Here is a 15,672-nt window from a genome sequence, read left to right on the forward strand (position 1 = left end):
GCTGGCAGACAATCGTATGTACATTTAAGCTCCAGGTGAGAAGGGTGTTATTTGTAGTTTTCCTCCTTAGGGTGTGCATCTGTACAGGATAGCACATGATTCAGCATAAAGGTTCTGCAAAATTAGTCTGTGTAAATCTGTAGCCAGCAAGCAGTTTTGACAGTTACCACCTCAAAGCACGAGTCAAAGTAACAAGACAGCAAACCAGAGAAAGGAATCTTCTTGTTTTGCTCAAACACGCTTTTATTCAAAAAAAGAAGTAGGGTTAATGAAACCTCTGTTTCAGTAAGGAAATATTAAATTCACATTTTACAGATGAAAATATTACAGAATAACCATCCAGTGACTATTACAGCGTTTTTTCAATGGTTGGGACTCAGGCCATTTTCACTCATTTTCATCCACCATCCACAGCAATCAAAAAATCAATTTTTTTGGTAATCCTGAAAAGTGTAAATCACATTGTTACCAAAGTGAAGGGGTCCAGCCCCCTCCTCAAGGTTTTAGTATTCATTTGATGCTGTTCTTGCGATACATCTACTCTGAGCTGCTTAATGCTGTTTGCTGCAGTGGCAGTACATGATGACTTTTTCCAAGGAATCTACGAAAGAGTGCTAGAATCAAAGCTCACTTGAATCAGTATGTGTACTCCAAATGAGTCCCAAATTCTGTAATTAAGTGTTAATTGCATTTGGGATACATGTAAGTATTTCTCTTTGTTGGTATAAAAAGCTAGCCAGTTAGTTCTACTTTTAAACCTAAGAAAGGCAAGCTATTCTAAGGCTTAACCCTGCCCCATCACACATACACTCTTCATGATTTTTCTTAGGTGCTGTCACTACCCAGCAATAAGCTGTCTGCAGGAAGTAATAGCCCTTTTAGTCTCTACCTCATTATTTAACCATGTCTCTGTTTAGTATCAGCTATAGAGATGAGGGCAGCAGTACTTTGCTGATTCTATTCCAGATCTTGTCCTCTCATTTCTTCATATGCTACTTATTTATAATGTAGGTAGAATAAACCATAGCTGCCTTCTGGGATGGATATGAAGCTTACTGTGAACGGATCCAACTGTTTTTGCCTGCCTTATAGGCAGAGGTCTCCTCTAAAATACACTGACATTGAATCACACCCATGGATTTCAAACAAATGCCCAAGCAATACAAGTTCTTAACCTTAGATATGAATAGAATGGTATTTTTTTTTTCCAAACCAGTGTAGCATAGTTCTGAAACTAGATAGATTCCTTATACCGCATTAACTCAGGAAAAAGTTTAGTGCTGTATCTTTTATACTCTGTTTTGCGAACCTACAGCTCTGCAGAAATGCAGATTAATAGGACTAGAAATTAGTGTCCTGGGGAAGGAGTGCTGCCTTTGATTAAGTGTTTGCCAGGGTGGAGCAGATGGACAATGATGTCATTGTAGCATCAGTGTCTCCACATACCTCACTGACCAGAAGTGGTAGCAATAGCTAGAAATGATGCATGCTTAATACTTTTCGCAGGCAGTCATCCTAGTGATAGTTTTACCCTGACAATAATGATGCTGGTTTTTGAGAAGTACAGCTGCTGCACATCTAAGTTTGGTGAACACGCCCCACAGGCTTCAGGGTTTTGTTCTTGTGGAAAAGCAGTACTTACAGGGATGGCATAAATTCTTTCTCCTGGCAGCCAGCCCCTGGTGCCAACATTTTATAAGAGGGTACCCATCAGTAATCATTCAGTCCATTCTGCTAAGTTCCAGAGTGCTACCTCAACAGGGCTAACACAAAGAGAATGTACTGTGCAGGACGCAAGCACAGGCCAGCCTAAGAATTTCAGGGGATGCAACTTATTTTTCTTTGAAATTACTTTTGCATATTTCCACCCTCAATAGCAATAAAAACATGCTGTGCTTCAAATTTTATTTAAACGAAGACTGTAGGATTGTTCTTCCAAACCAACATTCAGATTTTAACTTTAGATGATAACGCCATGTACAGATGTCAAATGAAATCCAGGGTAGCAGACTTGCTAGCTCTAACATTGGCTCTCTCCTTTAATGTTCGTTGGCACTACAGGATCTACCTTTCGGACCCTCTGGTTCTGTCAGCCCAGCTAAGGCAGTAACAGAACATAATGGAAAATCCACATTAGAAAAATCCATTATGTTTCCATTTCCACTTAGTGGAAATGATACTGCTTTTTATACTGATACCCAAATGTCTCAAAAAGTAATGCTAACTTCCTAAATACCTTAGTTATAGCCAATCTCAAAACTCCTGGCATTTAACACACAAGTCTGATTTCCTCTTGCTGAAGATGAGACTTTCGGAAAGACAGTAAAGCAATTAGTGTTCTAGCTTGACGCAGCTCTGAAAACTCTGCTCATTGTCAAATGCAAGACTTCAAATGGTTAAGTCACAGAACTCAAGGAAGCATTTCTTCCTTTAGTTAACAGGCATATTTTAGGGCATGTACTCCAAAACACTGATCACAGACCCTCACACAGTCCTTGCAAAAGGAGCTAAAAAGCTTAAACTAATTACCTAAGCTATGGTAACTTGACAAGTTCCCACATGTCAGCTGACCCATGGTGCTGGGGTCAGCAAAGAGCATGCAAATAGTCAACTGATTAAATTTTTCTTTGAGATTAGAATCTTAACCTAGTGAACTAATGCATTGTACTTCTCATTTGACACAGACTAAGAAACAACAAATCAAAGTGCCTAAAAAGTAAGTTAAACTCTAATAATGTAGCTGTCGCTCTGAATTCAAGAGGAAATGCACTCTCATGGAAGCATCTCCATTCTGAAAAGATACTACTCTTGTATCAAAACAAAGTCTCATACTGGCAATAACAAAAAGCTGATGCTAACCTGACAGCTGCTATCTAGCTTATTACAGCTGTTAAGATGACCACCTCCAAGTTTAAGAACAAATATTTGCCTCTCTGCTAGAAGGTCTGAGTAATTTAGTGTCACATACAGGTCTTGAGTCCTCAAAGCTTTTCTTGCCATGAAGATACAAAGTACACGCTACTGTTTGGGAAAGACTGGACGCTCCATATAGAAGTAAATGTTAGGGAATAGGCGTGCCTTTTAAAAGGGCGACAGAAATGTGCTTAATGTTCCTTACCCAGAGCGGTCTTAACAGTTAACTTGCTTAGTCTAAGAGAGAGCGAGCAGAAATCTCTCTTCTGAACCTGATTTACATTCTCCAGTCTGTCATTTGAAAGAATAACATGCTATGTTTCTCTCTCTCACCCCCTTACCCTTTTTGTTTTAAGTGATGTAAATGTAAATTATTTCCACCTCAGTAAGATGTCTCAGAAAAAAAATAAAGGGCATCATAATAGCTTATAATTTACTGGGTAGTACCACACTCCATTACAGAAATTAATGGAATTAGATATTTCTTCTAACAAATAGATTCCTAAGCATCATAAGAGCCTTTTTTGTACCAATTCTGTTAGAACACAGAACTAAGTCATTCTCACCCTAAAGCATTTATCCTAAAACATAAATCATTAAAGGGCTTCAGCTGGTGCTGCTGGCCAGGAATGTAGCCCATTCAGAGAGTTTTTGTTCTGAAACACTGGAAGTATCACATTCTCTCTGAGCACGTAGCTCCTACTTTAAAACAGGTGAAACATTAAGAGGTTACCTTGATCTATTCCTTCTGTTCTTTTCCTTTTTAAATTTAAAAGTGCATGTTGTTGCTCCTTTACAGCTTCTGCAGGACAATTGGGTCTTGGCAGCTGATTTCCTGGAGTGGGTCCTGGTCGGTTACTGAAATACTTCTGTTTCAATGCCTTAATGATAATGGAAGAAAAATAACCAAGTAATTAGTATAAAGTGTCAGAACACCATCTATAAAGAGGTTATAATGAAATAAAGCACTTGCAATTGGGACTTCAAAACTACTTGGACACTTTTATACTAGCAGGTGGCCTTGGGTCAAATCAAGATTTTGTGTTCTCAATGACTACCCACAGCACTTTGATTTGTAAGCCAAGAGATAATTGTGTACTGTTATTTTTAACTAGTCCTCAGACATCCTAACAAAACTCTAGACTACATTGCAGGAGGTCTTGTACAAGCAGCAACTTTCTAGCTCTGAAGAGCTTACATTCTGAATAGACAGATGAGATGAGGATAAAGAAGAAAGTAGGAATAAAGAAAGATTAAAAGAATATATCTGAAGTCTTGATCAGATCCAGAACCTGGACACCAGCTGTTTTGCTAGCTTTTAAGCTAGGTCTTTCCCCAAAATTTCTTTAACTGTGCTGTTTCTACACTGTAAACTGTGAGAAAAACGTAGTTTGAATTAGAGCAGAAGACAAACACAAGTGAGCAGGGTTAATTTAATGTAGTGGAATTACGTACCCTATTTTAAATTTTAGGAATTCCAGAGCTTCCATAAACTGTGGTTAAGGAAAAAAGGCTAAGCTGTCTCACGTAATCATTACTCTTGCTAATGTCAGTTACATGGTATTCAATGCCAGCTATAAATCAAGCCAATACAGGAAGCGCAAGCTGTTTCCTGCCTTGAACTGTGGTATTGTCAATAAAAATGCTAGACTAGAAAAATCATATATATTCAATATTCAAGTCACCATCCTATAATATGACCTGTAAAATGACTTCATAGATATGAACTAGTACAGAGGTGTCCCAAGCATAGCAGAACTAATTATTTGGAAACTTACATTGAAAGTTCTCAAAGATGGTGACCAAAAAACCTGAACGTGCTCTGAAAAAGTCTTCCAGTAAAAAGATACATAACACATGCATTAATCCCCTGGACTGGGATCTGCCTTGTCTAACAAGCTATGAGGGAGTCCTGGCCTTACGGGGACAGGTCTGTTTCTTGCATGCTTCCCTAACAGTGCAAGGTGACAGAAATACAGTTTTGAAACTACCAAATGCTGTATCTTCCTCATAGCAGAAACCAATATTCTGAACTAGAACATTCTGCAAGATTTTCATTCAAAGTCCTTCATTTCTCCCCATCAAGGAGTAGTGAAATTGAGATCAGTTTCACCCAAGTATAATGGAAAAGGATATTCAGATCAGAATGCTGGTTTAAATCACCACAGAATTTAATGTTAAAAAAGAACCAAAAAAGTGTAAATGAAATTGAAGAAGAAACTGGATGAAAACCTTTCAAACCCAGGGAATAAGATATGCTATGTTAAGACTTAAGTTTCAAGCTTTAGGTGACTGAATTTTGAATGTCAAATATAATGACTGTCTGAAGGCATACACCTTTTATTTGTCTACCTTTGCTCTACATTGGGAATAGAGATGATCAGTCAGCATTATTCATGCCTTTCAGAGTTCTCTCTATAAAACACTGGAAATACGTTTCTAGTATTTCATAGACAGAGCTATGACATATCATTTCAAACCAGGCTTACCGGCTTCAAAGCACATTTGTCTGATATTAACAGTAGGTTAATGAACATTAGGACGTAATGCAAGTGTACTATACCTGAGTAGCCGTAACCCTAGCACAAGGATTAAATGTGAATAAGCCTTGCAGAAGATTGAGCAAATCATCACCAGCTGCACTGAAGATATGTTGAAGTGGCATTCCAGGGAAAGACTTAAATGTGACATAATCTGGAAGACTCGTCATCCCCTACAAAGACCAAAAATGGAATGTATGTTTTTCAAGTTAGAAAGAGTTCAGCTTTTCACAGAAAGGGAACTTCATATGTCTGTCTTTCAGCAGAAGCAAACTATCTTTCAAAACACCTTGCTAATACTTGGTCACTGAAATAAAAAAAAAAAAGTAGGAATAGTAGGTCATAAAGACTTCTTTTTTTTATTTTTTTATTTTTTTTTTAAATAACTGTTACAGTTGTTTCACACTTTCCTTTTCCAAGTGATCTGTCCTTCCCTTGCTTCAGTGGTGACCGGTCCAAAAGGAAAAACTGCAAGTATGAAAGAACTTTAGAGTGGGTGCAGGCAAATGAAGTAAAACTTTTTTCTTTTGTGAATTGACATGGTGGAAGAGACAAGATTCATAGAAGAGCCAGTTTGCATTTTCTCCAAGTTAGTAATACACTGTCCTCCTCCTCAAAGTTAGCTGATCATCACGAGCGTTTTGAGCCACTTTTGAAATGCACAACTGAAACTTTTTCTCTGGGGAGTGGGGAGAGGGAAGGAAAATATGCCAAGCAATTGAACAACAGATGAATTGTGTGCTTTTTTCTCCTGTAGGTATGAAATCAATCCCATTGTACTCAAATTCTATCATAAACATGATCTTGTAAAAGACAATATCCAAACATAGTATTTTAAGTGTTTTAAATATTTTAAACCTCTAGTTATCACAATTCAGTAATTTTATCTAAGGAAAATAAAATATTAACACTGAAGTGAAAAATGTGCTCAATCAGTTATAATCCTGACAGTAAAGGTTTCAATTCTTGAAATGCTTGGGTTTGCAAATTAATTTGGGAATACATCATCTCTGTTGTGCTAGCAAATCTCCTATTCTCTCCTTTCCCCACCTATATCTTAAATCTTCCTCTACAAAGAAAGCAGAAAGGTCATTGCAAAAATCTTCATGCGTTTCATTTAGAATCCCAGAGCAACAACAGAATTGTGTGGGGCTAGTAGGGCCTTATACAATATTTCTCCATATGGCTATAGCTCCATTTGGTAATTGCATACCATAGCATTTGAGCACCATTCACACAAAGGACAAGCGGCAGAGGGAGCAGAGGTGGGATGTGATGTCTGGTTAACAAGTCCAGAGAGTGCTTCCACAACTCAACTACAAAAGAGGACAGTTTGATCAGGAAATTCTGGAACCCCCATGCCCATCAGCTGGTCCAAGTTGCCCATCCAAAGAAGCCATGCCCCGCTTCCTGTCAGCCTGCCTGATAACCATCGTTATGTAGGTTCACTGTGCGCCCTGACATTAAGTTTAGCTCAGTATTAGTGAATTACTGGGTTTACTGTCATCTTGACCCAGATAATGATACCACTGATTTGTATTTGTTACTGTACCATTATTCTCAGATAAACTGTTTATCCCTAAAGCTATTGGTCTGGTGTCTGTTACCATATCCTGAAACTGTAAGTTGGCTGGGCCACTTCTGGTGTCAGAAGTGGGATATGGTACACAGCATCATTACCTGCCCCAACCTTGCAGTGGGTGCCCTAACTGGTTGTTTTGCCCTGCCCATAGACACCAGATTCTCTGACAGAGGGAATTACCTGTTCCCTTTTCTCTAGCTACTTTAATTAGAGAAATTCAGAAAGACAAAGACATGAAGCGGAAGTTAGCCTGCCTACTCCTCTTTGTTCACTGTCTCAGAAATACTGAGCACCATTTGACTGCAGCCAAAGCCTGAGGGGTCTCGCTACAAAAAGAATCAGCTTAAGCCCAGCAGGATGCTCAGCCTGTGTTTGAAGACAAGACTCTCGCCACTGCCTGTGTTAAAAGCGTGCAGGCTTGCGTGGAGAAATTAGAGTGCCTCATGGTCCGCTTGGTGGCAGCACCTGCCCGAGAAAAACTTGACCAGCAGCTGGCAGCTACAGAAAAGGGAGTTTCTGCAACAAAAATATATAAAGCTTTTTATAATGACCAAGAAGACTGGGAAGGAAATACTTGGTTCGATTTGAATTCAAACGATGATACATCAAATTCTTGAAGCCCAACCAGACTTATGAATCCCATCAATTATTGAAGCTGAGTATGATGCTAATGGAGGCATCACAGGTGTCTCTACACGCCCTTTCACAAACATCCACCTAGCCAAATTAAGCAAGCGCTACCGCAGATCTGTTACTGTGGATTACTTAGCCTGGCTTGCAAGTATGAGGGGGGGATACCATCCAAATTTCAGAATCAGAAGCCCAGACCCTCACTTTATGGTCTGGAACCTGACTACAAATTCCACCAGAAAATATAGACTCTGTCTTTTGGGCATCAAAGCTTATGTTCAAAGAGAAGTGCCCTGAGGTGACTGAGGACCCTGGCTATTCCCTGGCCAATCCCACAGATTTAGAATTGAGCATAGCTAGGTTTGTTATCAATCACGCTTTAGATGTGGGCCCTGTGGCAGATGAAGACCTATCATCATCCCACTGAGACGCGGTGGTGCCTACTAGTCAAAAAGGGTCCACTCACAGGACATTTAATGTCAATAGGCGCTGGCCTTACAGGTGCAGCACCCAGCCCCACATGGTCCCTGCTATTACAAAAGGTAGTTTCTGCTGTGCCTGTTCTGTTATCTTCCTGTCTCCCTAAAGATGCAGCTACAGTTACCACCAAAGCCTGTTGTGCCCCCATAAGTTAAAAAAACCCCTATGCCTCTGTGAAAAGGTCCTGACCCAAAGCACCTTGAAATATGGAAAGCCTGCCTGGCCCAGGGCATTCCCAAACAGGCAATACAGAGTTCCAGCACCAGTGTTAGCGGCTCTTGCCAACACCCTGCATTGTGCCACACATTCTCCCCCTGGAGGTAAAAGCCCAAGTGTCCCTCCTGCCATTCCATCAGCTGGAGTCTGGAAACCCCAGCCTTGCACTTATTAGAGGTCCAATTAGCACCACAGGGGGCTGGTCAGAAGCCATCAGTCCCTCTGAGGTGCTATGGAGGGTGCAGCTTATATGGACTTCCAATCTAGTGCTAGATGTCACCATCAATGATAAATTGTGTTTGCGTTGCCTCAGATACAGGTGCTCAAATTTGTGTCATCAATAGATCACAGACTGCAGAGGACTACTTCCCTCATACTGCAGTAGTCTGCAGGTTCACAGGACCCCTCATAGCTCTTCCTGTAGTCACAGTCAAGTATGACTTCCCTAATAGACGTACGGCCCAAGGATCTGCAGTTTTGGGAGATTCTAATGTCTTAGATATGAACCTACTTAGAAGCCAAACCTTCCATGATACTCAAGGCAAGGTACGGTATCTTGGTACTTCTGAACCATATCACCTGCTAGTTCCAGTAAGTACCTCCCCTACCTCCAATGACCCATGTTGTTAATTTACAGCAGCACCCTGTAAAACCACAAGCCCCAAACCCCATCACCTACCTCCCTTCTCACAGGACTGGAAGAACAGGAAATAGTCATTCATACTCACGCCCCATTTAGCAGCCCCATCTGGCCGGTGGACAAACCCAACAAATGGGTCTTGGTGTCTGACCGTTGACTACCATAGCATACATTCTGCCTCCTCTCTGCACGGAACAGTCCTAATAGCTGCTGAAGTACTCAACACCATTTGCCTTGCTTCTTACCTATGGATGGCAGTTTTGGACATTAAAGATATGTTCTTCCAGTGTCCCATCCACTCAAATGACCAAGGTCACTTTACTTTTACATGGAAAAGCATTCAGTACACCTTTACTCATTTACCTCAAGATTATCACCATAGTCATACCCCTACTCATGGTGCCTTACCCTTAGCAGAAATTTCTTCCACTCCTGATCTCTCTTGCCACCAGTATACCAATGACATTCTGCTGGGCAGACCTACACATGAATCTGTTGCACAAGATATGACCCTCTAGTTTCAGCCCTGAAAGAACACTGGGATCTTTCTGTTCCTCCCTGTAAATGCCAGGGTCCTGCCCAGAATGTATGAGTCTTCTTGTGTGCTGGTACCAAAAGTATTCAAGAAATCGTCTTGCAATGTGTTTTACCTTTACCTACTCCCTCCTCCAAACACTACCTCCAGAGATTTTAAGCACTTTATAAATTACGGTATGCCCATGTCCCTGGTTTTAGTCAGCTAGTCCATCCTCTGTATTCCTTGCTGCAAAAACATTTCACCTGGGATTGGAAGACAAGTCATCAACAGGCTTTAACCCTTCTCCTAAAGAGTATTCAACAGTATCAATATTTAGGACCCCTCACCCCTACTGGCAGATTTGAACTCAGAGTCCAGTAGAGTGGAAATGGTGCCTGGCAGGGACTGTTCCAGGAAAGAAGTTCCAATGACCCTACCCCTAAACCAATCCATTTTAGTACCAAGGGGTGGCATGATGCACAAGCCTCGTATTGTGAACAGGAGCATGCTTTACTTGCTACCTTTTCTGACGTTGACAAACTCCTTACACTTAGGGTTTTACATCCTATTCTTCATGACATCTTTCACAACATTCCTTTCCCTGAAGGATGAACTCAATCCATTGCCACTCAACATAGGGTTCTTGGTATTCCTGTCATCACTGATGGAGCCCAATCTTCAGGCCCCGACTACTGTGTTCTCACCCACCTTGCCTTTCCCATTCCTGTAGCTACCAACAATCACTCAGATTTGCCTATTACCTAAGTCCCTCCTTTCACCACTCCACAGGAGGGTGCCTGGTTTACTGATGGCTCAGCAATCCTTTGCAGTAATGCTTGTTTTGGGTGTGACACCACTGTCTATACCACTGATGGCCAAATCGTTATGGCCAACTGTCATGGTACTGCCCAGACAGCTAAAACTCCTGGCCCTTTGCTTAGCCATTCACTCCTCTGCTCATACTGTCTGACCTCTGGGCTGTTCTTCTAGGTGCACCTGGTGGCCTTCCCTCTTGGAAAGCGTGCTCCTTCTGCACTCTTACGCAGAAGTTAGGGGCCACCTTCTTTAGGAAGATATTTGCACACTTTGGCTGTGGGCCATGTCGATCCCATTCTGCTCACCCCATGGCTGAGGCTAGGTGGAATGACTGAAAAGATGCCACTACTGGAATCAGAGGCGTGGAAGTGATAGTGGACACTGACACCCACGATAAGCTGGTAGCAGCCCAATAGTAGCAGATGAAACTGAAGAAACCTTAGCCCAAACCTGCAACTTGGAATGTGGAGCCACCATAGTAGCTCACTGGTTGCATGAGCATTGGAGTTATCCCACTGTTAAAGCTTTAGCCCAGGTTGCAGCACACTGTGGAATACATCTTCAAATGTAGTAAACTGAATGTATTCAAATTGTACTGACAAATGGGAAAACCTGGCTTATGGAACCTCACTACTTTAACACTGGTAGGAGGAAAACCCCACAGCTCCCCAATATGGAATCCTTCTTTGAGACGATATTATACCTCCATAACCCAAGAGCAGAACGTCACAGTTAACTGTGGTATTGTAAACAATTCAAATGGGACGTACCTCTGTATCAGTTGAGGGACAAACACATCAGTGGATCAACAATCAGCATCTTGTATGCCTATGTTAACCCTTTTGTAGCATGACCCTTATATTTTCTCACTCTGTTGATACTGTATGCTTTTGGGCTAATGCTCCAATAGCTCTCTTAAGTGTAATATTATTCCCACATCTCCAAGTCCCTCTCCTACTTCCCTTCCCAAAGCCACCATATCATCCATACCCTTATCAGTATGAATTTATCTCTAATTGAATGCTTTTTGCAACATGAAGACTTGCATCGACTATTGAAACAGTCTTTAATAACCATGGTACCAGAGATCAAACAAATCCTGGAAAAGTTTTTAAAAAAAAAAAAAAAAAAAAGTCAAACATAGTTGGCAGGAATCCCTTTTAGGATGGCCTCCCACCATTAGGGGGATATGGAACATCCTACTTCTTTACCTAGTTGTTATCCTTATTTTGAGTGGCTTCTTACTTGTTTTAGTTGTCATATTAAAGATTTGTGCTTGGCTTTTGGCCCACACTGTTCTGACGGTTTCTTGGCACACCACCTTATTGACTGTCTTGTCTCAATTTAACCCTTCATCACTCCATGACCAGACTCCGCTCCACACCTGACACTCCCAGTGAGATGGGTAGTGTCAACATTGGTCTTGGCCTTATGCTGCCATGGCAAGACAACCACCCTTTCCCCCACACAGTCGCATAAGCAAGGGGTGAAAATGCGGGGCTAGTATTGCCTTATACAGCGTCTCCTCCATATGGTGACCATGCATCTTATATGGCTATAGCTTGATTTGGTGATTGCGCACTACTTAAGGTGGCATCTGAGCACCATTCACACAAAGGAAAACTGGCACAGAGGGAGAGCAGAGGTGGGATGAGATAACCAGTTAGTAAGTCCAGAGAGTGCTTCCACAACTCAAGTACAAAAGAGGACAGTCTGATCAGGGAATTCAGGACTCCCCATGCCTGTGAGCTGATCCAAGTCACTCATCAGAAATTATGCCCTGCTTCCTGTCAGTCTGCCTGATAACCATGGTTAGGTAGGTCATTGTGTGCCCTGACACTAAGTTTGACCCGGTATTACTGAATTTACAAATTAGTAGTACAATTATCTCTGTTGACAGTATTTGTTACAGTACCGTTACTCTGAGAAATTGTTTATCCCTAAAGCTGTTGGTCTGGTGTTTCTTACTGTATCCCAAAACTATAACTTATCCAGGCCAACTTAAGTCCCTACAAATTGTTCCTACTTCTGAAAGTGATTAAAGCCTTCCAGGTTAAAGCAGACTAATTAATCAAGCATCTCAAAAACATTAAGCCGCAACAATAATTTCACATCAATAGCCATGGGAAACTGTGGATACACACAGAAATGAAACCAAGAAGTTTCATTACTGTTGCTTAATGCTAACAACACTGCTATAATGACCTGAGATTTGCCATGAGAAACAATAAATCTCAGCTGCTTATCTTCCACTTTGTGAGATCAGGCAGCTGCCTTCTGAAAATCTACTCAAGTATTCTGGTATACACTTTAATTTAGCTTCAAAAGCTAAAACAGAGAGTATCAAGTAAAACTAATGTCAGTCTGTTAAACAAAAGGACTCACAGGCCACTGTTCTTCTGTTGGAGTGCCCAGTGTTTCAAATATCCTTGTCAGCTGGTCAAGATCAGAGTCTCCAGGCAAAAAAGGAACCTGGAAGAAGGCAACAGCATTTGATTGAATTAACTGCTGAACTTCAATTCTAGAGAGCAGCTTTGAACTATCCCTCATAATTGCAGGACAAAACATCTTTGTATACCAGCTGCCCACAAAGAGGCATACTGAATACTTGAGGCTTTCTAGTTATGTCCAAATAGCTTCTGAAGATTTCTTGCAACCCAGGCTTGATATCACTGACTTGATAGCAGAGAGCTAAACATAAGATTAAACCACCACCACATTAACGTAAAATAACTAAACACAGGAGAGGAAAGATTTTACATCTCAACTGCCAGTTTAAAGTCAGTTGGTCACAGTGATCTTTCCATGATCTGCTCCCTGAAGTTAGATTTTATATACATTCAAAATATTTAAAGTGAATTGTAACTGGATTACACAAGCAGCAGTTAGACTGATGGAATGAAATCACAGCATGAGGGACAGTAGTGACCCACTAGGAGAGAAACTGCCTAATCAGTCTCATGTCTCATTTAAACTAAGCAGAAGACAGAAAAGGGGATATTTGCCCAGTTCAACTTGTAGATTGTGCATCAGGCACACAATGCAAGAAAAAACGGGACTTTGTGACCAAAGAAAAATTATGAAGGATTAGAGAAAGTATTTAACTAAGTAGGATAAAAAGACCGTAATGAACATCCCTACTAGGCAGTGTACTAAATTTTGGTGTCATGAAAGCCCCTTGAACATAAACTGCTTTTGTAAAGCTCTCAGAGGTTTCATTGTCCCTCAACCCAGTACACTCTGGAAGAAAAAGGACAGATACATTTAAAACTATCACAGTGATAAAACTGAACCATAACGTATTTTCTGCTTTGTGAGAAAGCAAAGAATCAACAGAATTCAACAATTTCTTATTTGCTTTCTGAATTTCCTTGAGTTTATCCAACTGTAGCAGGTCTAATGCATATTTATGCACACATCACTAGTGCTGCTTAAACAGCCACTGTACACTTCCATTTCTGAACTGCCAACCAAATTGTACCAGCACACCTGTTTGTGTGATAAACCAAGGCAAAAGATTTCTTTCAATGTGTTTTCAGACAGACCAGTTCCCCAATCTGGTTCATGACATGGCCACACAAACATTTCAAGTACCGTGCAAAAACCAAGCAGAAGCCACTTACTCATGTACGAGAAATTATACTGCAGGCTACTTCATGCTTTCAGCTGTGTCTGTGCCCCTACTCTCCACTCCCCACCTCACACTTTCATGTCCTCTCCAAAGAGCTGCATAATAAATGGTCTACTTCAGTAAAACATACTTAAGGACCATGACATCTGTGTATTGTACTCAGGAGTGGCATAGGATTAGCCTGATGCTAACCTTCAGCTTCATTCCAGTATTGTCAACTAACCACAGCTTAGAAAGACATCAGCCTTCTGCTCATTACAAACAAACTCACAATTAAGGTACTGGTGATAATTATTTACAGTTATTGAGGAACAGTGTATAAGGGACCGAGTATGCATGGATCTATGATGCCTCATTTCTGGAAGGATACCAAATGAAAACTGATAGAAGGCTGTGTGAAAGGATAAAACTCAGAGGACTGGAAGAGTTACCTACACGACCTCCGCCAAGGCAAGACTGTGACAGTTTGTTGCAATTTTTTTACCCAGCTGTTTCTAAAGACTTCCAATGACTGTGATGCTTACAGAACCTCAGTCCATTCCAAAACTTCACTTTCCTTACAGTTAGCAAGCTTTTGGAAGCTTTGCCCCCCCCCGCCTTCTCTTCTTCCTTTCCGAAATAGCCTAACTGCCTTCGCCTGCTGCTGTTAGTAGGAGAGAGGAAGCCCACATACGAAGTTGTAATGCACTGAAGAGCAAATACAAAATGCTCACATTTGAAGACTTACCCTGAGGAGCAATTCAGCTAAAATACAACCAACAGCCCACATATCAACACCAACACTATACATTCTAGCACCAAACAATAGTTCTGGGGCTCGGTACCACCTGAAAAGAAAACACATTTTGGGAAAAATCACCTGGCTTTGCTCATGTCAAATGCTGTATATTGTAGCAATGCAAGAACTACAAAGCAGATACTGCTCCTGCTTATATATTTTTCAGACACTGAAGAGCTGTACTCTACCCTGCAAAGTGTTTTGTTTACAAAAGACTGAACAAAATTGTGCATTCCTCACCACGGGGCCACATATAACCACAAATCAACTACAGTTTCAACTGGTTAACAAGCAACAGAACTGCAGATATGCAAAGGAAAAAAGTATTTAACAGACAGGTTTGCATGTTATAAACCAAAATTTTCTTTAAACTTTATGTTGAAGAAATGACAGAAAGACAGAATTCCTTCCAGCTCCCAAAAAATCTCCACACCAACAGACCTAAGTATAGAGACTAGTTCTATGCAAAATGAACCCTGACAAGCAGTTGTTCAAAACAGCCACTTCCACTGCCTAAGAACAATCAAGTTTAATGCAATGATCTGATACACGCTGCATTTGAAACTACTGTAGCATTTCTGCCTTTTGAATAAAGGTGCTAAAACAAACCAGCTTTGCCTGAATAGTTTTAGCATTACAGCAGACAAAAGGAAATACCTTGCGTATTTTGCAGTCCTGCTTTTTAAAGCATACCTTAAATAAGCATGCCATAAATAACATTAATTAATATTTTAATTGGTTCAAGCTTTTGTCTCACAATAGGTAATGTGACTAGCTACAAAAAAAGATTCTAGGTCTCATGATTAACAGAAAGTAACAGCTCTCTTGCTCTGAAAGCCAGGCTTATAGGCAGATACATATTATTTCCATGCGTTTCAAAAGAGTATCATACCCCAGAACAACCCCCATGGATGCATATTCTAGCAGTT

At 40.8% G+C, this 15,672-nt stretch overlaps 1 protein-coding gene across 1 annotated transcript; it reads right to left on the reverse strand.

Annotated features, from left to right (window-relative positions):
* Positions 1–225: 225 nt before the first annotated feature.
* Positions 226–14,788, reverse strand: CDK7 (cyclin dependent kinase 7). Its single transcript, XM_050913688.1, has 5 exons — positions 14,693–14,788; positions 12,720–12,806; positions 5,477–5,626; positions 3,647–3,794; positions 226–443 (listed from the first exon to the last, which is right to left on the reverse strand). The coding sequence occupies exons 1-5, from the start codon at positions 14,753–14,755 to the stop codon at positions 418–420; spliced, it is 474 nt and encodes a 157-aa protein (XP_050769645.1). The 5' UTR covers positions 14,756–14,788; the 3' UTR covers positions 226–417.
* Positions 14,789–15,672: the final 884 nt, after the last annotated feature.

This window comes from Gymnogyps californianus, chromosome Z, assembly GCF_018139145.2.
Source record: "Gymnogyps californianus isolate 813 chromosome Z, ASM1813914v2, whole genome shotgun sequence".
NCBI classification, from domain to species: domain Eukaryota; kingdom Metazoa; phylum Chordata; class Aves; order Accipitriformes; family Cathartidae; genus Gymnogyps; species Gymnogyps californianus.